The 25,076-nt window shown below is 37.0% G+C and overlaps 2 protein-coding genes across 4 annotated transcripts in view; both read left to right on the top strand.

Annotated features, from left to right (window-relative positions):
* Positions 1-399: 399 nt before the first annotated feature.
* Positions 400-25,076, top strand: part of PPP3R1 (protein phosphatase 3 regulatory subunit B, alpha) — a 31,812-nt gene continuing 7,135 nt past the window's right edge. For all 3 annotated transcript variants that reach the window (XM_036435558.1, XM_036435560.2, XM_045580837.1), the window contains exons 1-5: positions 400-426; positions 5,689-5,728; positions 21,583-21,759; positions 22,568-22,627; positions 24,073-24,257. In XM_036435558.1, coding sequence (XP_036291451.1) covers positions 415-426; positions 5,689-5,728; positions 21,583-21,759; positions 22,568-22,627; positions 24,073-24,257 — 474 coding nt within the window. In that variant the 5' untranslated portion in view covers positions 400-414. The remainder of the gene's footprint in view (positions 427-5,688; positions 5,729-21,582; positions 21,760-22,567; positions 22,628-24,072; positions 24,258-25,076) is intronic.
* LOC118717457 (ninjurin-1-like) lies at positions 15,070-17,541 on the top strand. Its single transcript, XM_036435561.2, has one exon. It carries the CDS (start codon positions 16,175-16,177, stop codon positions 16,583-16,585), a length of 411 nt encoding a protein of 136 aa, XP_036291454.1. The 5' UTR covers positions 15,070-16,174; the 3' UTR covers positions 16,586-17,541.

The following is a 25,076-nucleotide window of genomic DNA, read 5'->3' as shown; positions in this document are numbered from 1 at the left end:
TATCATGGTAGTTTTAATTTGGATTTCTCTGATGTCTAATGATGTTGAACATCTTTTCACATGATTATTTGCTGTATATAACTATTGTTAAATATCCAGGTGTTTTTGTCTTTTTTATTAATATCCATTTGTTTTAGCATCATTTGTTGCAAAGATTGACTGTGGGTGTATGGATATGTGACTGTGGATAATTCTTTAAGTAGATAGTGTAAGTTTCTCAACATTGTTGATTTAAAACATTTTTGGCTTCTTAGTCTTTTGCATTTCCATATACAATTTTAAAATTGATTTGTTGATGTCTTCAAAATATTTTACTGGGATTTTGATTGGGATTTTTTTTTATCAATAGATCAGTATGTGGAGAGCTGTCATCTTAACAGCTAGTCTTCTGATCTGTGAGCATGATATAGTTCTATGTTTCTTAAGGTAATCTTTAATGTCTGTCAGCTATGTTCAATAGCCTTTATTGTATAATCATTACATATATTTTATTAACTTTATCTCTAAATATTTTGCATTTTTGATGATTTTCCAAATGGCAGTGTTTTCTTAATTTCCTTTTCCTGTGCCAGAATTTCTTGCATCTTGTCATATTGTACTGGTGCAATTATCTTTTATTTCTGCTCTTAGATGGAAGGCATTTAGTGTTTACCATATTAAGTGTGGTGTTCGCTATAGGCTTTTTGTAGATAGCCTTTATAGATTGAGGAAGATCCTTAGTTTGCTGAGTTCTTACTTTACCATGAGTGATTATTGGTATTTGTTAATGCTCTTATTGTATCTGTTAAAAAGACTATATAGTGGTGTGTGTGTGTTTTTAAATTTTGTAGTGAATTACATTAATTTTGAATATTAAAACAAATATTGCATCGCTGAATAATTCTGAGTAGTTGATGTTTTCTTTAATAATTTTTTTCTGAATTTAATTTGCGCAAGTATTTTTTAAGGATTTTTATATTCATGGTCATGAAGAAATATTGGGATATAGTTTATTGGGTTTTCTGTGTTTGTTTTTTGTGAAGTGTCATTTGATTTTTGTATCCAGGTAATGATGTTCATAAAATGAGTTAAGAATTAGTTTCTTCTCTTTTACCTTCTGAAGGAATTAACGTAGGGTTGGTATGTTTTGGAAATTCAAATATATGCTAGAATTGACCAGTGAAGCCATATGGGTGTAGTTTTTTTGAGGGAAGGTTTTTAACTCAAATTCAGTTTAACAGCTATAGAGGTGCACAGTTTTTCCTCTTTTTCTTTGACTCAGTTGTAGAATCTTTCAAGAAATTCATCTGTTTTATCTAAATTATAAAATTGATTTTCATATATTTAGACTATAGTGTATATATTTAGAAAAACAAAGTTTTTGGCTTTATTATCTTTCTGTTTAGTTTCTACTTCATTAATTTATTTTTCCCCTCTCTCCCCTTGCTTTGGGTTTATATAATTAAATTTTACTATTATTTTAGTTTTTTAATGTGGGAACAGATCATTGTATGTTAGATTTTCTTTGTAAAATAGTATTTTCTTCAAAGCACTGCTTAACCTGCATCTTGTATTCAAAATATTTTCTGATTTCTCATCATTTCCTTTGTGACTTATAGCTTATTAGAATTTTGTTTTATTTCCAAATAGTTTCATAATTCCAAATACCTTTCTACTTTAATTCCATTGTAATGAGAAAATATATTTTGTATATTTCAAATCTTTTTAGTTTATTGAGAGTTTTTTTGAGGCTCAGAATGTTTGTCTTTGCCAGTGTTCCATGTGAACTGGAAAATAATATTCTGTTGTTTTAGGACCTGTTGATTAATACTGTGCTTAGAGCCGAAACCAGTTTGGCTCAGTGGTAGAGCGTTGGTCTACGGACTGAAAGGTCCCAGGTTCGGTTCCGGTCAGGGGCATGTACATTGGTTGCGGGCACATCCCCAGTTGGGGGTGTGCAGGAGGCAGCTGGTCGATGTTTCTAACTCTCTCTCTCTTTTCCTAACTGTGAAAAATCAATAAATTATATTTTTTAAAAATAATAAAATATATTGATATTAAAAAAATAGTGTGCTCAGAGCTTCTGAATTTTACTAATCTTTTTTTTGTGTGGATAATGTCTACTTTTTCTGTCAGTTACTGTGAGAGAAATGTAAAAATCTAATATGATTGTCTATTTTCCTTTCAGTTCTCTGTTTGCTTTCGTTTATTTGAAGCTTTATTAGCATATATATATATGTGTGTGTGTGTATGTATATGTATATATATATATAAATAAAAGGGTCTTGGGACTCAGTTAGTGTGTGTGTGTGTGTGTGTGTGTGTGTGTGTGTGTGTGTGTGTGTGGTTTTTCCTCACACATCCACACAATTCTGAGACACTAATTGGGTTCCCTACAGTTTAACCTCAATTCTGACATTACCTGGAAATCGCACCATATTCCACAAGTTAAGGGCTCAGTCCTTTTTGCCAATTACAAGTCCAAGTTGTTACCTGGAGTTCTAGATGTTCAACTGGCTATGGGTTGGAGGTTTCAAGGACCTCTTCTTTGGTTTAATTAATTTGTTAGAGCAACTCACACAACTCAAGAGAAACATTTTACTTACTAACTCACTTTTATTTTAAAGGAGCTAACTCAGGAACAACTAAGTGGAAGAGACCCATAGAGCAAGGTACAAGGGAAGGGGTGAGGAGCTTCTATGTTCTCTCTAGGTGTTCCACTCCCCCTGCATCTCCACTTGTTTACTAACAGGAAGCTCGCAGAACACTGCCCTTATGGGTTTTCATAGAGGCTTTATTACATAGGTGTGATTGATTGAACACTGGCCATCGGTGATTGATTTAAAATCCAGCCCATGCTCCACTTTTATTTTATTTTATTTTATTTTATTTTATTTTATTTTATTTTATTTTATTTTATTTTATTTTATTATTTTTTAACTCGTTCCTTATTTATTTATTTATTTATTTTTAAATTTATTTATTTATTTATTTATTTTATTGATTTTGTACAGAGAGGAAGGGAGAGAGATAGGCAGAAACATCCATGAGAGAGAGTCATCGATCAACTGCCTCTTGCACACCCCCTACTGGGGATATGCCCGCAACCAAGGTACATGCCCTTGACTATAATTGAACCCGGGACCTTTCAGTCCCCAAGCCGACGCTCTATCTATTGAGCCAAACTGATTTCGGCTCATGCTCCACTTTTAAGTAATGTAATGTTTTTCTCATAGTGTAAGATACTGACAATATACCTCACATTTATTGTCTGCTGTTGTCAAAGAATTTACTATTATACATTATATACCATATAATGCATTGTTAACACTGTGTGTTAAATAGTTATGTTTTAAAAACCTTTAAAAGTGAGGAAAATGTCTTTTACATTTACCTGGATAAAGCATTTTACCTTAACATTGGAAATATATTTTTGCTTGGTATGAAATTAGTCAGGTTGAGGTTGAAATAACCTTTTGGCTACATGGATTTGAAGCTTAGGAGAGAGACATGAAGCATTCAGTGATGGTGAAATTCTGAGGAGTCCTAGTCAGGCTATTCCTTGGCTCTTAGTGGATGCTGGCTAGTAGGGAGTGATATAAGATGGGTGATATAATTTATAAAGGATTGATAACACTGTAAAGGTCAGGGGGCTAGAGAAATAAGGACCTAGTTTTGAAGTCTTCCCAGAAATTTCTATGTCTTTTGTCATCACATATAAAACAATTATAGCATTAATTATTTTCTTAAAACTACCAGTGGTAATCCAAAGTATTATTATATTTTTCTTGGAGCCTTGAAAGAAGCATAATTTTAGGTTGGGTGTAATAAGATTTTTTTTAAAAGTATATTTAAAAATTTTAAGCATGAAAGAGTATAGTAAGAATTTCTTCCATCTTTAGTATATATTTTATATTTAAAGTGACCTAAAATTAAATTAACAGGTTCTGGAAAATTGCATTTACCTGCTATAATTTTCAGTTATTGGCAAAATAATACAAATTGAAGATACTGATTTGTTGATAAACTCTTTTAGACCTTAAATTACGTAGAATAAGAGATACTTTTCAAAGTGTATAAGCTAGCCAGACAGCTTAAATTGTTTTTTTCAGGAAGTATTCAATAACTTAGGGTAAATAAGTATGTACAGGGGTGGGCACAAGTAGGTTAATAATAATAAACACAATAATCCTATATAATAAAGAGGTGATATTCGGCCAAAACCGGTTTGGCTCAATGGATAGAGCGTCGGCTTGGGGACTGAAGGGTCCCGGGTTCGGTTCTGGTCAAGGGTATGTACCTTGGTTTCGGGCATATCCCCAGTAGGGGGTGTGCAAGAGGCAGCTGATCAATGACTCTCTCTCATCGATGTTTCTAACTCTCTATCTCTCTCCCTTCCTCTCTGTACAAAATAAATAAATAAATAAATTTTTTAAAAAGAGGTGATATTTGAATTAACCCTCCCACTCTCACAAGATGGCTGGGTACAACCAGGCCGGCAAGGGGGTTAGTGAGGGACAACCAAATGACTGAACAGCAGGCTGCGTGGGACAACCAGATTGGCAGGGGGCCTGTTAGGGGTGTCAAGGTCAGCAGGGGGGCAGTTTGGGGCAACCTGACTGGCAGCAGGGGGAAGTTAGGAGTGACCAGGTCGGCAGGGGGTGCAGTTAGGGATGACCAGGCAGTTGAGGGATTAGGAGCCACTGGTCCAGGATTGTGAGAGGGATCCTGGATTGAAGAAGATGCAGGCTGGGTTGAAGGGACGCCTCTTCCCTCAACCCCCTGTGCATGAATTTCGGTGTACCAGACCTCTAGTTACAAAAATAATAAAATAATAAACTTTGTTTCATGTACTCACAACTGTAAACCTACTTCTGTCCACCCCTGTATTTAAATGTCAATCCTTTCGTATACTTAATGTCGGTATTAGTTTGATGGCGTATAGAATGCATAGTACACAATTTTATCCCTGAACTTTAAAAACTCAATTTACATTACTTTAAATTCTGTGGACTTTTTAAAAAAGATCTAAATGCCTTTAGTTTTTGTTTGTTTTTTTTTCTCACCAAAGGATATATTTTTGTAATGATTTTAGAGATAGTGGAAGAGACAAGGACATGTATAGAGAGAGGAATATTGATAGATTGCTTCCCATAAGCACCCTGGTCTGGGATCGAACCTGTAACCTGGGTATGTGTCCTGACTCAAAATTGAACCAGCAACCTTTTGGTGTGCGGGATGACTCTCCAACCAACTGAGCAGGGTGATCTTAATGGTTTTTGCTTCATGTGAATATATTATATTTGGAATTTTGACCATTCCAGATTTAGAACTAATACTGGTTCCATTAATAATCAAATGATTCAGTTATCAAGATTTCTTTCAATGTAAGCATTGGCTCAGGTCTGTAGTTTTCCTAGAGCATTTTTCTTTCTAAATAAATTTCACATAGAATCCTAATATAAAAACAAATACTTACTAGTGGTTTTATATTTCTTCATAAGTTAGGGATTCAGATAAATTGTATTAACTTAGACCCTAACCATGAGATAAGAAGTCCCATAAAAAGAAAAATTGGAATTGGCTGATAATTGGATCCATTTCCCTGCTAATATAGAAAATTATATTTCAATGCAAATATAAACTTTAAAAAATAAATTTGTACTAATGTTGTGTAACTAATAACTTTTTTTTTTTTTTTTCCTTCAGGGAAATGAGGCAAGTTATCCTTTGGAAATGTGCTCACACTGTAAGTAAAATATTCTTGTTAATTTGTTTTATTCTTATTTTATTTCTTTATATGTATATATTATACTTCTATATGTTTGTATAGCAATGTTAGCCCATGATTATTTAAAATGGGCAGTGAATTTGACTTATAGTCTTAATCAGAATAGAGAATTTTTTTACAAACTTTTTTATTATTGGGATCTGAATTATGCTATAGTTACAAATCAAACCTCAAATATCAAATGACTTAACTGGACAATTAAACTATTTATCTTGTATTTACATAAAACAAAGTACTTATTGAAGGCAAAACTTTGGTAGTCCAAGTAGCTATTGCAAAAAATCTTTTTGGGGAGAATAAGGAAATTTTTTTTTTTTTTGCCTGTTTATTTGTTTTTAAATTTCTTTATTGATTAAGGTATCACATATTTGTCCTCTTCCCCCCATCCCCATCCCCAATCCCTTCCCATGCATGCCCCCACACCCTGTTGTCCTTGACCACTGGTTAGAATCATATGTATGCACACAAGTCCTTTGGTTGATCTCTCCCCTTTATCCCCACCCCTCCCTACACTTCCCCTAAGGTCTGACAAGTCTGATCCATGCTTCCTTGTCTCTGGGTCTGTTCTTGTTCATTAGTATATGTTGTTCATCATTTTCCCTAGATGAGTGAGATCATGTACTACTGGAAATATACTTGTAAGAACGGAAAATGAGACAAGCAATAATGGTTATGCTGAAAGGCAAATGAATCAGTCTGTAGTGAATTTCTTTCTGGGCCAACAGTTCTTCTGAGACTGATTTCAGTGTCAAACAGTTCTTTATGTATACATGTTAGCAGTGATAATTTCAGTTTTGGATGGTGGGCAAATGGTGGTAATGCAGGTGCAACCCTCTCTGGTTTGGTCCTGGGCAACCTGCAGTGACACACAGCTGCTGTCTGCTAGTATGGCAAGGCGACATCAGCGTCTTCCATCTCTGGACGGCTTCTCTTCTGTCTTCATGGTTGGAGTAGGCCTGTCAATTCCTCTCTGTTGCCGGAATCCACATGGTCTCAGAGATGTTTTCTGAAAATATACAAACATATTCTTGACCAAAAGTTAATAAAGGAATATTTTCTATAAATTTGACTTGGGATCCTTTTTCAATTTTTGCCCAAATGATTTTCTTCTGGCTTGTTTTGACACCATGTGTGTTTTTCATGGGTGTCTTGCTGATAGCATTACAATCAATTTTCTAAAATACAAATTTTCTAGATGTAATTTACTTACAGGATATTATTCCTTACATGGTATTCTTACTACTATTCCCCCCCCCCCCCTTAATTTAAATATTAGAGGCTTTTGAAAATTTTATAATGTAGTCTTGATAGCTTTTAAATTTTAATTTTTTACACTAAAATATGACTGCTTTAGGTTCATTACATTTTATGCAATTTTACCATGAGATGAACTACCAATAAAAATTTTAGTTAACACTATAGAAACAGCTTTTGTCCAGTACAATTAATTTTTCTAGAATATTTGCTTATTTCAATTAACCAATTTAAATTAGTCTGAAAACTTGTCTACTGTTTTACTGTCAAATTTATTACTCTAACAACAATCACATTTACCCTGTAAATATTAATGGAAAGGATTATTTGCCTTCTTGAGTAGGCCTTGAGCATTCCTGGTGGTAGGCTGGATTTAGATATCAAAAACCCACTTCCCCACACCCTGGGTACAAGGCAACTCAAACAAGTCTTGGGCAGCTGCTGTCGGCCAAGTCTCTGTCTGTTACCTGGGTCCCAATTTGAGCTGGGTATGGGCCATGGAGGCAGGAGACTTCTCTCAGAAGGGATGAGGGTTCAGGCCCCTGCAAAGTTGAGGGGGCGAGGGTTTGTAAGAGAATGAGGAATTTAAGAGGTATGGGTGGGCTTGTTATTTCTGATTTGTATTGGGGAATGTAAAAGCAGAACATGACACTGTTAGATGTTGATTCAAGGATTAGTCACAGGACCAAAAAGTTTTTTGTGTGGAAGGGCATTGATAGGGAAGAGGGAGATCCTGAGAATTAGAGTGGAGACATTTGGTAAATTTAGATATCATGAGGAGGTCACAGAATCATTCTAATCCTTCCTTGCCCTTTTCATCCCTGTTTGATGGGACTGCTCCTGCCTTGTTTGGAGACCTTTTACCTTGCAATGAGGTACCTCTTCCTTTTTTCCCCCCGTTAAAACCACTTTCCTTATTGCTTATTATATTTCATTAGTTTGCTTTCTTTTCCCCAAACACGTGTTCATTTCTTTCATTCTCATCAACACCTTTGCTTGCTTCTGAGCTCTGGGTAGAATGCTTTTGTGTCAAGTTTTTGTTTTAACAACTGATAATTTATTAAAAAGATTGATTTAGGTATCTGCAATGGTGTCTTAAGCCTTGACTCCTGGATCAATACTATTGGAAGTAATATATTTAACAAGCCATAATAATCTCAGAAGGACTAAACAAAGTCAGTGAGTTGCTTGTGGATCCTTATCTGAAATGGATTTCAAGTCTTAGAACATTTCTCACAGGGAGTTTTTCTTGTAGTGGTTGTTAAGAATCTTGGTGGACATCCAAACTGGTCTTTTCACTTTTCCTTTGCTCCTGTGATCAAGCCAGCACACACCTTCTCCAACAACTACAGTGTAGCTAGTTAGAGTAATTCTAATTCAGTGAATTGCTACCCCTGGTTCCATGGAAGTCTTTCCTATATCTTTAAAAGCCATGGCTATGGCATTGTTTCCTGATGGATTTATTCCTCCGTGAGAGCAAACAGTGGCGAGTCAGGAGCAGAAGACAGTGAAATGGAGTTCTGTTGCAGCTTCAACCTTGTCTTCCTCAAAGAGTTGTATCAAGTTCTTTACTGTAAATATTTCTCTCTTTCCCGAGTCCAGCACGGTGAGAGTGACCTGGTTCCTGAGGAGGGGCAGCTGGGAATTAAGAAAATGAAAGAAAGAGACAGACACAGAGAAAGAAGGAAAAAAACTGGTGCCAGGTGGGACCACTGTCCTCTGACATGGACTGGGAAGGAACAGTGCCCCCGAGCCCATACAGCATGTTTATTTGGTAAATTGAGAGAAATAGGAAGTTTTACTAAAAGTCAAGACAGAAGATTACGCCCATTCTTGGGTGGGCCGGAGTCGAATTCATTCCTGGTGCTGTTAAGCCTAGACTTCGTGATCCCCAAGGACCACCAGGGAGCCGAGTCCCATGCAATAAACAAAAGAGCCTTCTCCATGCTAGCATGGGCTCCTCCCACTCACGCCGGCAGCATGGCGGAAGAGAGAGAATTTCGCCCAGTCCAGGGGTTTTACTCCTGTCGGTGGTGATGTCACTGCCTCGGCTAACCCTGATTGGTTGGGTGAGAGCTAGGGATAACTCCGCCTTGCGGGGCGGAGTTGGGAGCTCATCCTCGCCCCGCCCTGCCCTTTCAGTGCTTGACTGGATTTAAATAACAAAACCCACCCACTGGCACCCGAGCTGAAGGTTAAGCTGTGAACACTTTGCCTTTTAGCAAAACATGTTATCAATGGATTCAGCTAACAATAATTAAAGAAATGCCCATGTGCCTTCCTAGGCCTCTCTATACTTTCCTTACTTGCCTTCATTGTCTTTTAACTCTTAGCATAAATGTCACCTCTTTGGAAATTTATATTTCCTCTCTTCAGAGTTTATCACAGGTAGTAAGTACGCTGTTTTTTTCCTCGTAGCAAAGAAATTACTTGCTTTTATTCATCCATTTTTATCTTCCATTTTGTAACATATCATTTTTTAAAAATGAGTGATACTCTATATATGACTAATTACCCAGAATTCTACATAAATTTTATTGTACTATTTCTTCTCAGGCTTTCCTTTATGGATTTTTTACATAATTATGATCACATTCAGATGTATATATATATTTTTAAATATATATTTTATTGATTTTTTTTTTTTTACAGAGAGGCAGGGAGAGAGAGAGCTAGAAATGTCGATGACAGAGAAACATCGACCAGCTGCCTCCTGCACACCCCCCACCGGGGATGCGCCCGCAACCAAGGTACATGCCCTTGACCGGAATTGAACCCGGGACCTTTCAGTCTGCAGGCCGACGCTCTACCACTGAGCCAAACCAGTTTCGGCTCAGATGTATATTTTTATTTTATTATTTTTTTAAAATATATTTTATTGATTTTTTTTTTTTTTTTTTTTTTTTACAGAGAGGAAGAGAGAGGAATAGAGAGTTAGAAACATCAGTGAGAGAGAATCATCGATCAGCTGCCTCTTGCATAACCCCCACTGGGGATGTGCCCGCAATCAAGGTACATGCCCTTGACCAGAATCGAACCTGGGACCCTTCAGTCCGCAGGCTGACACTCTATCCACTGAGCCAAACTGGTTTCGACTATATTTTTATTTTAATATAAAGATATAATGTTGCATCTAGCATATTTTAAGAATTGAGCTAAACAAAACCTGATTATTGTGGAGCAAAGGCGAGTAAATGACCACGGGAGTCCAGACCAAATTAAAATTTAGGGAGCCTTTATTAGCCGGTTGGTGACCGCTCTTTCTCCACACAGGAAGTCCAGAGAGCAGCCCGGATCCTTTGTGCAAGACCACTTTTAAGCACATTTACTACACCTTGTTTTTGCAGAGCAAGCAATTTAAGTCAAAACAGTTTTTCTTAAGTAATGTCAGGATCATGTTATTGATGACCATGTTATTTACAGGATCATTCTGTTCCCAAGAAAGCTGACAGTGATCAATGAAAGAAGGCCTATGTGTTGGGTGTTGGGTAGGAGCCATGGGACCTTATCTCAAGGCCTGCCCTGTTGTCAGCACTAACAACTCTATCTGGGGCATAGTCGACGGCCTCTCTGGAATGGGATTAGTCTTACTTTTTGAGGTGCAGTTGGGAGTCAAGGCCAAGTCGACTAGGAAGAGCATGCTCTAAAATTCCCACTCTCTAGCAATTATAACTCTGTATACTACTGCCTATCGGCCTCTTACAGAACAAGTTTGTTGGAACCCTATTATAGACGATAATGGTCTTCTGAATTTGAGAACTGTCACTTCTATCACTGTCTAACCTAATGCTTTGGGTGTTGTCTAGATCTAGAATTCTTGTTTCTGGCAAAGTTAATATGTCAGTATTATAGTTTCTTTAGAATCAAAAGGATTTGCTCTCACAATTGTTCCTTGCTACTTGGAGCATGTGATAGTTTGTTTTTTTAATGTCATTATCTTAGTTTAAAAATATATAATTTTACATAATAAGAGAGTAATATGCAAATTAACCATCACCCCACTATACCCACAAGCCAATCAGAGCGAGTATGCAAATAAACCCAACCAAGATAGCTACAGCAACAGAGAGCAGGAGGGAGGTTTGGGTTTCCCAAGCAACAGAGGAAGCCAAACTTTCCACCTTCCCTAGCCGGCCTAGTCCTCCACTCAAGGCTATAAAGTTTCATTTATAGAAGGTAAACAAATCCAAACAGAAATGGCTGCTGCCAAGGAGTGAGCAGGAGGCTTGGCTCCACTCCAGGCTACAAAGTTTCAATTGTAGAAGGTAAATAAATTCCAGATACCAGGGCCTCCGCTTGGGTCGCCAGGGGACGTGACTGGCCTGCAAACCACCATGAATATTCAACCAGCAATAAATCTGTATGACTTATTCTGTTAGTATATAATACCTCCCCCCAATGTTCCCTACTTGGTTCGTCAGAGTACAGTGTACTTAGTGTACTTTTGTGTATTTTATACATGATTTGGATTAATTTCTCCAAAATGAACTTATCCACATTAAAACTAACACTTTTTCCTGCCATTCATACATTGTAAATTTTTTATTATTTTCAAAGCTCTTCATTATTGGAAGAACTTAATATTATCTATATATCATAATGTTAAAACCAGTCTTTGTAGCACTTCAATATTTATACTTCCCTGTTTGGGTTAAACCCTGTTATGCCTTCTCATTCCTTTAAGATTTAGTTCAATTCTATATTCTCAGTGAGGCCTTATATAACTGTCCCAGCCTTCATTGATCCTTCCTGTTCTTCAAGTAGTTATCTGTTTTGTTCTTTTTGCTCTTAATTGTGCTACTTTTTAAAAGGGAAGGTACTGTCTTTGGCCCATAACACAGATAAACACCCACAAAGTTTTTATGGTCTAGCTACTGGAAAAAAGAGAAACACATATATTATTACTAGAGGCCCAGTGCACGAAATTCGTGCACGGGGTGGTGGGATGTCCCTCAGCCCAGCCTGCACTCTCCCCAATTTGGGATCCCTCGAGGGATGTTAAACTGTCCAGTCCCACTGGGTGTATAAGTGAAATAAAACTTCTTGTAGTAATGGTCAAAGCTAGGTGATACATGGGATTCATTATACTAGTTTGTTAGCCTTTGTGCTTGAAATTATTTTTTAAGTCTTTTTAATGAATGTAAAAATAGAGTGGTAAGTAACTAAGAATAGTATCAAGGAGAAATAATTAATTATAGTTAAATGTGGCATGTAACAGCAAGCTTTAATAATAATGAGCCTAGTTGAGCTAATAATCACCAATAAAGATATTGAGGCATTGACAGTGGAAGCATAAGTGCAATACCAGGCATAAAGCAGAGGCCAAGTAAGTATCTCTTGACTGAATAAGCTAGTAAGAGCTCACAGATAAACTAGCTGTATTGGATAGACAACTAGTTGGATAATTTTAAAGGCTGTACCTTTATGAAAACTTTAGTTACCAATCATCACACTTATTGTTTCATGAATAATAAAACAAATTCTAAGCATTTCACATCAATGTTTTTAATCTTCATGATAGTCTCATGGGAGAGGTATTATTTATCCATTGTATAGATGAGAAAACAGAGGCAGAGAGATCTCAGTCACATAGCTGCAGGTAAAGGAACTAAGCTATGATTTGATCTCAGGCAGACATGCTCCAGAGTCATATTTTTAATCCCAATCTTATACAGCCTCTCTTATAATAAATGTCATAAGATTATGCTATTTTGTTTACACATGAATTATTTTAGGCAAATTGGACTTGTCTAAGACATAGGTATTCTCTGAATCCCCCACCTCTCAGTTCAGTGTTCACTTTTCATTGAGTTAAATTATTCTAGGCCATTGAGACTTTGTTTCTGTCTGTTAGCTAACCTGTTTGGACTACAGTGGAAAGGTATACTCTGTTGGGGTAACTTGCTCAGAGTTGAGACCTTACTTGTAACTTGGCATGATGACTTGGAAAAGTGACTCTGTAAGATACTACTTTAGATAGTTTAAACAGAGAATTAGATTGGACACAGTTGAAAGTATAAATTGAAAATTAGATTCAGCTATTACTGTTGATAAAACCAGTATAATTGTGAATGGTTTTGATAAAATGAAGTATGGGGCTTGTTTTGTAGACTGAATGTAGATGTGAAGGACTGACAATAGTCTTTTATCTAAAAGTTTTCTCAATTTTCTTTGATTAGAAGGTGATCCCAGAAGAGCTTGGCAGATTCTTAAACAATGTTTTCTTTTGGATAATGAAGTATCTATAGAAACCTTGAGGACATCTTTAGCCATTAGGATAACTGCTCTAATTTTAAGTAAACAACCTCATATTCAAGCAAATATTCTGATTTGAATATTTACATGTGACTTGAAAATATAGAGATAATTGACTTTGTGCTGTTAATTTCTGCTCTCAGTCAGATTAAATGGGTTTTTCTTTGTTGTGAAAATAAAACTTTTTTCAGGGAAAAACTTAATCTAAACTTAATTTGACTTCCTCCTTCATATCTGCATTACTTTGTTTCCCTTCTTAAATGGGACTAGATTAACTCCAATTTTTAAATGTGTGTTCTAACAAGTAATATCAATAAAATGTTGGTAAACATTTTTAAGCTAAAATGCCATATATTATTTAAAAAATTTTTGTCATTAACTTTGAAATTGATATGTACATTTGTCACTTTTAATTAAAAATCTTCATAAAATCTTCTAAAACATTTTAGATAAAAGGCTATTATCAGTCCTTCACATCTACATTTAGTCTACAAAACAAGCCCCGTACTTCATTTTATCAAAACTATTCACAATTATACTGGTTTTATCAACAGTCAGTCACATAGTTCATCCTTAAACAATCTATTTACCAACCTTGATTTATCATTTACTTAGTAATTTGATGATCCTAAATTCTAATTTCATTGAGTTCACTGAGAATTACTACTATTCTGCTTTCTTTCAGTAAAGCTTTAGAGCTGGAAAGGAGATGAATGAATAGTTTTCTCAAGTTTAGTGCATGAACTTGAATATCTAAGCTTTGAGTTGTTACCTTAATTTGTTCTTACAGTGCCTTTTGTTAAAAACCTGGATTGTCTACTATATTCTAAATATTTTAGGTTTTTTTGGTCCATACTGTCAAATTTTGATATTATGGCAGCACTTACCAATTTGTAGATTCAGCAGTGAAGTCCATGACATAGTATTTTGATAGTCTACCACAAATTTGAATAATTTTATATTTGTGATGTAGAAGTCAGTTTTTGTTGTTGTTGTTTGTTTTTAGCTGACAAAAGCTTAACTAATCATTTAGCAAAGGTATAAATTCTTGGCTCTCCCTCAAAATGTTAGATCAAAGAATATGAAAAAATATGTAAGAAAAGAAGGACTTGGGACAAATACAGAGAGTAATAGCATTTGTCTAAAATAAATTTAAGGAAATATATTAGTTAAAAGCACAAATAATCAGTGAAATAGTGGGTGAAAATTTCTCTTTCCTAAAAAGTCAAATCTGATTGAAAGAGCATTCTGATAGTCAAGAAAGTTAGATGAAAAAGACCTACATTTAGTCTCAGCCCATTTTATAATTTTAAAATTACAAGAGTAAGCCCTGGCTGTTGTGTTCAGTGGTTAGAACATTGGCCCATGCTCCAAAAGGTCAAAGGTTTGATCCCTGATCAAGGACATAGGTTTGATCCCTGGCCCCAATTGGGGTGCATATGGGAGGCAAGTAATCAATGTGTCTCCCTCTCCTCTCTTCTTTCTTCCTCCCTCTCTACCTTCCACACTCTAAAAAATCAGTGGAAAAATATCCTCTGGTGAGGATTCATAAAAAACACAGTAAGATAAAAGAAAACTCCAAGAGTAAAAAGACAACCCAACAGGGGGAAATAAGCTGCCTAAGAAGGATAGTCATCCACTGGCATTGGATTTCTTAGCAGCAGCAGTGGATGTTAGAAAACATGTGCTTGACTGGGAATCGAACCGGGGACATCTTGGTACTACATGGGTCCATCCTTAACCATTGAGCACACTGTCCAGAATTTACTCTTGTATTGTCTATAAATTATTGTATTATTTTCCATACAAGCGATTATAAACCTACTTTTGCCCCATCCTTAATATATATGATAGAAGAAAATCTTTATTTTGAATAAAGATTTAAATTGAATCCAGAGGTATTTTCAACTATTTAAAAAGATAGCTCTCCCAAAGGTATCCTTATAAAAAGTAGATGAATAATATGTCTTTCAACTTGACAGAACTTAAGAAAATGAGTCACAAGATGAGTCAAGAGAGTGAGGTTTGTTTTTATTCCCCTTGTCCATCTGTTTTAAAGGGAGTATGATACCAAGCAGTAGGGGAAAAAATCTTTGATGAAATTTGATGTCAGAAGTTGGAATTTGTTCTTTAATATTTAACTTGTACTAAGTGAAGATCTGAAACATTTAATGATGCTGCCAAGATGGATTTGATCTGTTTTAGAGATTTGTGCCTAATTTTTAGGAGATTTGTAAATGCTATTTCAAGACTTGAGACCTGCTTCATACTTTAGAATATGTTTAGTTCTTTAATACTTCTAGTCCGCAGTGCTGGCAAGTGGGAATGCTGATTGACTGCTTCTGTGGCAACAGTAACACCCAAATAAGTCACTCTGTTCCTTCCATCCCTAAAAGAGGTATTTTTATCATTGTTTTTGAAAGCTAGCTTCCTTAGATCTTGGCTTTTAAAAATATTTATGGCATTGCCTTCTAAACTAGCCACTTAAGAATATTTTAATTGTTTAGGTATAGATTCCTTCATTGCCCAGCTAGTCCCAACTAGATAAGAAGTACTGAGTAATGTAGGGTGTCTTACTCGTCATTGTAATCCAGGCAGGAAGGGATGGACTGAAAGGAGGGAATAAATGGGTGGTTGGAGAATAAATAGGTACTGTCTTCTTAAAGAAGCTCAAGGTGAATTTTGGCTGCGTGAAGTATGTGAAAATGGTATGAATAGGTGATTAGATAGAGCTTGTTCCCTTCAGGTTATACCTCAGATTCTTTTTAAAAGGCCAGTTATTGGGGCGGGCGAGGTGGGGGAGGGGCGGACACCGCGGCAGCTGATCAGGCGGCCTCAGGCTCCGAACGTGGCAGCTACGGTGGTCGGAGTGAGTCAACTGCGGCCGCGTGCGTCATGGACTCCGACCCCAATGAGTATGAGCTCAACGGTAACCTGCAGCTGGATTCGCTCGACGCCCCTCCAGACGCCATGCCCCGTAGGCCCCTCAACATGAACAATTATGCTAATAAGAAGAGCGTAGCAGAGGGCATGCTGGACGTCGCTCTGCTGATGGCCAACGCCTCGCAGCTGAATACCGTCATCACGGAGGGCCCCGACTTGCGCTTCTATGTCACCTTCGTGGTCCTCATCTCCATCTCTCTCGTGCTGGAGATCACTTTGGTCGTGCTGCTCATCTTCCTGGTCAAGACCAACCTCAACAACCCAGCCAAGCATGCCCAGTTGATATTCTTCAACAACATGGCCACTGGCCTTGTCTTCATCATTGTTGTGGTCAACATCTTCATCACTGCCTTTGGCATCTAGCACTTGTAGTGGACCTGGGGCCCTGGCAGTAGGTCTCAGAAGCCCTGGACTGTGCCGGGCCATAGCCACACACTCCAGAAACTGCCTTGGGGCCCACCTGCCTCTTTGCTGCACACCCTGAAAATGCCAGTCAGGACTAGCCTGGAGAACAGTCTGGCCTGTTGTGTGTGTGTGTCCTGCTCCATCCTTGGCTCCTCCTCATCTGAAGCAGGGGCAGCGAGGCCCCAGAGGCAGAGCTATAGATCCCCAAGCAGGGCCATGGCCAACATAGACACGCAACAGGTTTGAGGGGGTGCAGTTAGGGACTAGGGCCAGCCTTAGTCCTGGGATATTTCTAGAAGGACAGGATATGTCCCTCCTCAGCCAACCTTTCTGCTGGGGGACCTGTTGCCCCTGCCTTTCCTGACTTGGTACAATGGACTACCAGCTCCTGTGGCACTGCTGTGGCCATGGACCATTCGCACACCTTCCACCAGCCCCACTTTTCTAAGCACAAATGGCCAATAAAATGAATGCTTCTCCTGTGCAGCTTCTAGCACCAATTTCCTTCCTGCACCTGCCTGAGGCCCTGCCTGTACTGATCTCTCCTCCGGTCAGGGCAGTCATGGGGACATGGTTGACACCTCGGGGCCTTCTCCAGGATCAGGAACTTGAGTGTCTCCTTGGCAACTTGGCATCTCCAGTCAGGTTTCCAGGTAGAGACCAGGGTCTTGGGTCTCCATTGTCCCAGTGTCTTTATTTTTATAGAACGGTTTAAAGAGCTCCCGTAGCCCTTGCTGGTTTGATTCAGTGAATAGAGCCTGTGGACCAAAGGGTTCTGGGTTTGATTCTGGTCAAGGACACGTACTTTGGTTGCAAGTTTATCCCCAGCCCAAGCCCTGGTTGAGGCTACTACAGGAAGCAACCAATAGATATATTTCTCTCACATCAATATTTCTCTGTCTTTCCCTCTCTCTCTCCATCTCTTTCTAAAAATTAATGGGAAAAATGCCGAAACCGGTGGGGCTCAGTGGATAGAGCGTCAGCCTGTGGACTTAAGGGTCCCGGGTTCGATTCCGGTCAAGGGCATGTGCCTCGGTTGCGGGCGCATCCCCAGTGGGAGGTGTGCAGGAGGCAGCTGGTCGATGTTTCTCTCTCATCGATGTTTCTGGCTCTCTATCCCTCTCCCTTCCTCTCTAAAAAAATCAATTAAAAAAAAAATTAATGGGAAAATACCCTCGTGTGAGGACACACACACACACACACACACACACACACACAAAGAGCTCTCATAGCCCAGGTCATGATCCGGGTCATTTGCTCTATTGGAAACCTTCCCGCAGGTGTTTTCCCTCATCCAACTGGGGCTCCAGTGAGTGATACAAACACACTGTGCTACCAACAACTTTAGCTGCAGCCTGGACTGCGGCTCAGTTGGTAGGAGCATAGTCCCGATATACCAAGGTTGCAGATTGAATTTCAGGTCAGGTACATACTAGGCTGTAAATTAAATCCCCAGTGGGGAGAGTATGTAAGGCAACCGATTGGTGTTTCTCTCTCTTCCTCCCTCCCTCTCAAAATCAATAAACACATACCCACTGGTGAGGATTGAAAAAAATAAACTTCAGTTGAAAAAAGAAAAAAAACAACAAAAAAGGTCAGTTGTTGTCCCACATGTGGCTAAATGGTTCAGTATTGCTCTTATCAGGATGTCATGGTTCAGTTCCCAGTCAGGGCACATTCTAGGGTTGCGATCCCCAGTAGGGGGCGTGCAGAAGGTAGCCAATCAGTGATTATCATCATTGATGTTTCTCTTCTCCCTCTCGCTTCCTCTCTGAAATCAATAAAAACATTTATTAAAAAATAAAATAGTCAAATGGTTGAAAACAAAACAAAAAAAACCACACAGTTATTGTCAGGTTAAAAGGTCATCACTGTCATGTTGCTTTGCCTTTGAAGGTTCAAACTACTCATCCAGAACAGGTATCAACTAGTTTACAATATTTCATCAGATAGTTAAGCCAGAAGAAAGTGGGTAGATTTTAAATGTTGCTTTTTAAGGACTTTTGCCAGAGTGTGTGTTAATAATACTCACAACAGGATATACAGTTAATAATACTGCCTTCCTCCTTTTTAATTAGAAAAATTGATAATGGTTTCATAAATGCAGAATTCAAGGAAGGACATCCCATCAAAGGATTTATAAGGAAATGGAGGCATAGAGTTTATCCTGTCAAAGAATTGTGCCAAGAGCATTGTAGCTAAAGTAAAGGTAATGGAGAAGAGAGAGATGAAAATTTAAATTGAAGCTAAATATTGTCAAAGACTTAAAACTTTTTACCCTGTTTGTATTAGGAAGCCACTAGAAATTTTTAAGCACTAGCAATTGGGCTGAATATAACCTTTAGAAGAGTGCTATTGACAGTGTAAAAAGGATGGATTGAGCCTATATATATTTATTTGATGGTTTATGATTAATTTTTCTTGATATTAATAATATTCCTTATCAGGACTATGGAATACTGTCTTCTGGGTTACTGGTGTTCTCCAGATAATCTATATATATAAAAGCCAAATATACAAATTGTCTCTAGGGGAGTTAGACCAGGAAACCAACTGCTCGCTATGACATGCACTGATCATCAGGGGGCGGCATGGAACGAAGGAAGGCCCCAGCTGGCAGCCAGTAGCCAGGGCAGGGGGGCCCTAGCCAGCAGTGAAAGGCTCTGATCAGCCTTGATCACCACTCAGGCCTAAGGAACCCTACCTGTGCATAAATTTCATGCACCGGCCTCTAGTTAAAACAATCCTTCAAGGACTTCATTTTCAGTTTTATAATGTAAATTGTTATTCATGTCCCAATCTCAGTAAATGAAATCTCACAGATAGTTTTCATAAATATATGGCACTGCATTCCTACCTTTCTTCCCCCCCCCCCTTCTTTCCTTCCCAGTAAAAAATAAAATACTAACATACATTACCTGTGGCATTTGTACTACAGTTGTTCACTTAGTAGCCTTAAACTTCAGCTTGTGCTTTCTATTTTGAGACACAGGTTTTTGGGATCTGCTTCAGCAGAAACTAATTTTGTAAAAATTAAGTAATGAACCCAGGTTGTTAATTTTGGGAGGAGAGGTAGTAAATAAGAGAAACTGTCTTTGCAGCTTGTTCATTTGCGCCCTTGTTTCTACCAGATAACGATGTTGAAAAGCCTTGGAGTTCTTGAAGCCACTAAAGATGCTGTTACTTTCTCTTGAGAGAGATATTTGTTGTTTTCACCTTTTTTCTTAGAGTTTTCACATTTTACTTAGACTTTCTCTTTAATTTTAGAGAACTTGTTCCTGATCCCTTTATAATATGTCAAAAAACAAAAAACAAAAAACACCTATGAACCAGTGATTCTATGCTCTACTGACATCATTCCTCTTCTTTACCAACTGCATATGAACTTATTTATATTGGAGTAGCATCTTGTTATACAATGTATACCTTAGTAGTACATATAATTATTGTTCTTACTCCACTTTAACATATTTTTAGATTTTAAAAATACATATATTACCTCTGAAGATGCTATATATATTTGAACTTTCAAAAACAGTTTGGAATCTCAGTCTCTAATATTGTGGATCATAATACATGTATACATAATACATATTATGACTGAAAAGAGGGGCATTACCTGATCATGTTAGGACCTTAATCTTGGACTTTCAGCCTCCAGACCTGTGAGAGATGAGATTCTATGGTTTATAATCACCCACCTTTCCCCTAATACATAATACATGACCATAATACTCATGGGCAGCATTTTTAAGTGGTGATTGTATTTAAAGTTTTATATAATTGTATTGTTTCTATTAAGCAAAGATCAAAATTATATGAATTAGTTTTGTTTTTTAAAGGAATGAAAATAATGTTATTTAGAAGACAGTGAAGATACCTTTTTCAAGAATGGATATGATAAAAGACCTGATACTGAATTGTGATAGTACTATTTTTTGTAAAAAAAATAAAGCAAAGCTGTGTATTTACAAAGGAAATCTCTGAAAAATTCTGTGCTCTACTCAGTGTTGTCAGGAAACTGGCAACATTGCCTCCAGGAAGGGGATTGGACATCTATAGGGTGGGATGGAAGGGAGGCTTTGAAGTTTGAACCATGAATAATCCTATATAATAAAAGTCTAATAGGCTTAGGCCGTCCGGTCTGCCATTCAACCAACCAAAGCTTAATATGCTAGTGATACGATAAGGCCGCTCAACTGTTCATTATGATGTGCACTGACCATCGAAGTGTGTACAGTCAACTGGTTGACCAGTCACTATGACGTTCCCTGAGCACCAGGGAAAAGATGCTCTGACCAGTAGGTTAGCTTCCTGCTGGGGTCTAGCCAATTGGGACTGATTGAGGCGAACCAGACCTGCCTTGGGGCCCTCAGCCTGGCCTGTGCCCTCTCACAATCCAGGCTGAGGGACACACACACCCCTTCCCCAGAGGGCATGAACTTTATGCACCGGGCCTCTAGTTAGAAATAAAGTGTATCTGGGAGATAATAGATCAACTGAAGGACTTGTATACATGCATATAAGTACAACCAATGGACATAAAGCTCTGGGGAGGGAGGGGATGTGTGGGAGGGAGGGAGGGGGGAAAAATAAAATAAAATTAAAAAAATAAATAAATAAAAGAGGGGAAAAAAAGAAATAGAGTGTATCTTATATGTAGGAACCACCTGACTGCCATATTCAGCTTAGCATTGTCAATCCTATTTAGTAATATATTGGTGTACTCAGCATGTAGTTGGCTGTCTATTATGGCAGGTGCAGAGAAGCAGAAGGGTAACCAAATAAGAATATTTATGATGTTCTTTCTCTGTTAGAAGGAGCTAGTAAACAGTATATGTAGTTCTTTTAATTAAATTGGAAATTAAAGTATTGGTTAACTGCTGGATCTCCCGCCAGCCCTAAAATCATAACATCATTTTGTGAGTCATGCTATTATTTTTGTTTACTTTTAGTTGATGCTGATGAAATTAAAAGGCTAGGAAAGAGATTTAAGAAGCTTGATTTGGACAATTCTGGTTCTTTGAGTGTGGAAGAGTTCATGTCTCTGCCGGAGTTACAACAGAATCCTTTAGTACAGCGAGTAATAGATATATTTGACACAGATGGGAATGGAGAAGTAGACTTTAAAGGTAAGAAAATGGTTTTTAACACCACAAGTTATATTCTTCAAGTTCTATGTACAAAAATGTTTAAAAACTTTTCTTAAATGTATTTATATTACTGATACTTTTATAATAAAACAGTATGTTGAAATCTCAAAATCTTTGGTATATGAACCGTAATGAACTAAAAATCATTCTTAAAGGATCAAGTTGTTTTTATAAGGTAATTTAAATAATGAGATTTATTATTTTCTTTGTTTTGAGAAAATTAGTCTCAGGTGAGGGAAATTTACCACATTAAAAGCTGCATTTTTTAAACTTTTTTTTTTACAGAAGGGACTTAACACCAAGTCAGCAGTAAAAAATAAACTAGTAATAAGAATATGGATAATTATCATAAAATGATTAATTTAGTTAATCTAGAATTCACAAAGATACTTGGCAGTGCTTTTGCTGTTATTAAAATGATGCATAATTTTATACTTGATTCTATACTTTAAATAAACATTTCATTTCACTGTGTATAATCCTTTTTAAAAGCACCTTTTAATAGTCATGTTAAAAGAAGAAAGAGTAAATAGTTTGTAAATATGTTTTTGAATGTTATACTCTGTGATACTCAGAGAAACTTTAGGTTCAAATTTTTAAAAAAATTAGGAATTACTTGTTGAAATTTCAAGTTTGGCATTTTTCATTTTAAACATTGCTAAGTAATATTTTGTAGCAACAATATATCCTTTTGTGGGTATGTAAGTTTTTTGTATATATGTATTGAGTATGTATTATTCCATATAAAAAGTTGAAACTTCAGATTTGTAAATGTTTTCTTATTCAGAATTCATTGAGGGAGTCTCTCAGTTCAGTGTCAAAGGCGATAAGGAGCAGAAGTTGAGGTGTAAGTATTTTTCTTCGCGAAGGTATTCTCTCTCTTATACCAGTACCACCCCATACTGCATTATAAACTCCTTTTAAAATACTCTAAAAGGTATCTTTTATTCTCCATCCTTAGTAGACATAATAGAAATTTTACATTCTGGAGAAAATCCTTTAGGACATTTACAACTAGTAATTTTTAAGTATGTCATTGTTGCTTTTTAATTGGATACAAGGGAAATATAATTTCCTTCTATTGAAAATAACCATATAAATGACCTATCTGGAATAAGAGATTTTTTTTAAATGAAAGCATGTGAGAGTAGGTTAATTTAGTTTACATATACTGTTTTTAGAAATATTTAGCCAGAAGTCCACTATTTTGTGAACTTAATTATAGTGAACTTTTTTTTTTTAAATATATTTTATTGATTTTTTTACAGAGAGGAAGAGAGAGGGATAGAGAGTCAGAAACATCAATGAGAGAGAATAATTGATCAGCTGCCTCTTGCACCCCCCCTACTGGGGTTGTACCTGCAACAAAGGTACATGCCCTTGACCGGAATCAAACCTGGGCCTTTCAGTCCGCAGGCCAACGCTCTTATCCACTGAGCCAAACCAGTTTCGGCTATAGTGAACTTCTGATAGCCTCTATTATAGTGAACTTCTGATATCTTTTTAAATTATTCAACTCTTAACTAGGGAGACGGTTTTTCAATAACATTTCTCTGAAGCCCGGGACATATGCAGGCATCCTTTGCAAATGAATTTTTTTTTAAATTACTTTATTGATTAAGGTATTACATATTTGGCAAATGAACTCTTGATTCATTTTTACAAAATGAGACTTACAGTAACAGCAAGTGCTATCTTTTGTTGAGCTTTAACTAGGTATCAGGCACTTTTAAGCAATTTACATGAGTTATTTCATTCAATACTCTGAAAAACCTGGGAAGTAGGAACTGTTAGCCTCAGTTTTATATGTACAGAAACTAAATGTGCTTATTAGTAAGGTTAAATAAGTTACCCTAGACAAGTGGTCGGCAAACTCATTAGTCAACAGAGCCAAATATCAACAGTACAACATTGGAAATTTCTTTTGAGAGCCAAATTTTTTAAACTTAAACTTCTTCTAATGCCACTTCTTCAAAATACCAGGCCGTGGCATTTTGTGAAAGAGCCACACTCAAGGGGCCAAAGAGCCATATGTGGCTCGAGCTGCAGTTTGCCGACCACGTCCCTTGACTATACTAATTGGCCTAAGCACCCTTGATTCCATTGCTCACCCTCTTAACCAGTTAATGTTAAACTGCACTGAAGGGCAACATCTGTGTGTAGAAAGGAGCCATCCTCACATTTACAATTCTAGATGTATGGCAACTTAACAGTTTTTTTTTCTCATTGAAAATATTCCCTTATGATTGCCTTACACTTGTCATTGATTTTTTTTCCTTACTCTTTTTTTAGTTGCTTTTCGTATCTATGACATGGATAAAGATGGCTATATTTCCAATGGGGAACTCTTCCAGGTGCTGAAGATGATGGTGGGGAACAATCTGAAAGATACGCAGTTACAGCAAATTGTAGACAAAACCATAATAAATGCAGATAAGGATGGAGATGGAAGAATATCCTTTGAAGAATTCTGTGCTGTAAGTACAAAAGATCTGATTCTTCTTTAGTTTTAAAAACTACTTAATAGAGAATTCCTTGTTATTTTGCCTAATTGCCCCGTTTTGAAGTGTTTTTTGTTGTAATTTTTAGTGTATAACAGTGATAGTTCTCAAGAATTAATACAGGGATGGGCAAAAGTAGGTTTACGGTTGTATGGAAAAATAATAAAATAATTAACAAATAATAATACAAAAATAAACTCTGTTTTATGCAGTCACAACTGTAAACTTACTTTTGCCCACCCCAGTATTCTCAGTGATTGATAACATGCCATAAGACCAGTACTCGTAACTTTTCCTAATTGTTGGTAGCTCAAAAATTACAATTTATGTTTTTTTGAGGTTCATTTAAAAGTAAACATGCTTCAAAATCCATTTTTTGGGAAATATGTGTTTGTGACTTTCAGCTAGAATCTAGAAACTTGGTTTCATGAGGGCACAGAGATGGAGTCCCTGTCCATCTTAAACTCACCAATTAGGCAGTGGAAAGGGTGATTCCCTGCCCCTTCCATTTCCACACTATTTCATGGGTAGTTCTTATGTTCATGAGCAAGGGCTCTACAGAGGTGAGGACTACAGTCAGGAGAGCCTTAGAAAACTGAGTCTAGGTTGGGACGGGCAACAGTTTAGCTTCCAATTTACTACTTTTCTTCAGTAGATCCTGGGATTCGCCACCACTCATTGCTTCTAAGTAGGCTTGTCTTCTCTACTTCTAATGCAAAGATGTTAGCTTTTTGTTATAACTGCAAGCTAGAGGTAATAGTGAATCCAGAATAATGATAAAGGTAACAAAAAGTT

Source organism: Pipistrellus kuhlii, unplaced genomic scaffold (genome assembly GCF_014108245.1).
Source record: "Pipistrellus kuhlii isolate mPipKuh1 unplaced genomic scaffold, mPipKuh1.p scaffold_m20_p_13, whole genome shotgun sequence".
Lineage (NCBI taxonomy): Eukaryota > Metazoa > Chordata > Mammalia > Chiroptera > Vespertilionidae > Pipistrellus > Pipistrellus kuhlii.
Note: the sequence above shows the minus strand (reverse complement) of the source record. Positions and strands in the feature narration are given on the sequence as shown.

What these genes read in the sequence shown, in the direction of transcription:
- LOC118717457 (XM_036435561.2), top strand. Translation starts at nt 16,175, where the DNA reads ATGGACTCCGACCCCAATGAGTATGAGCTCAACGGTAACCTGCAGCTG.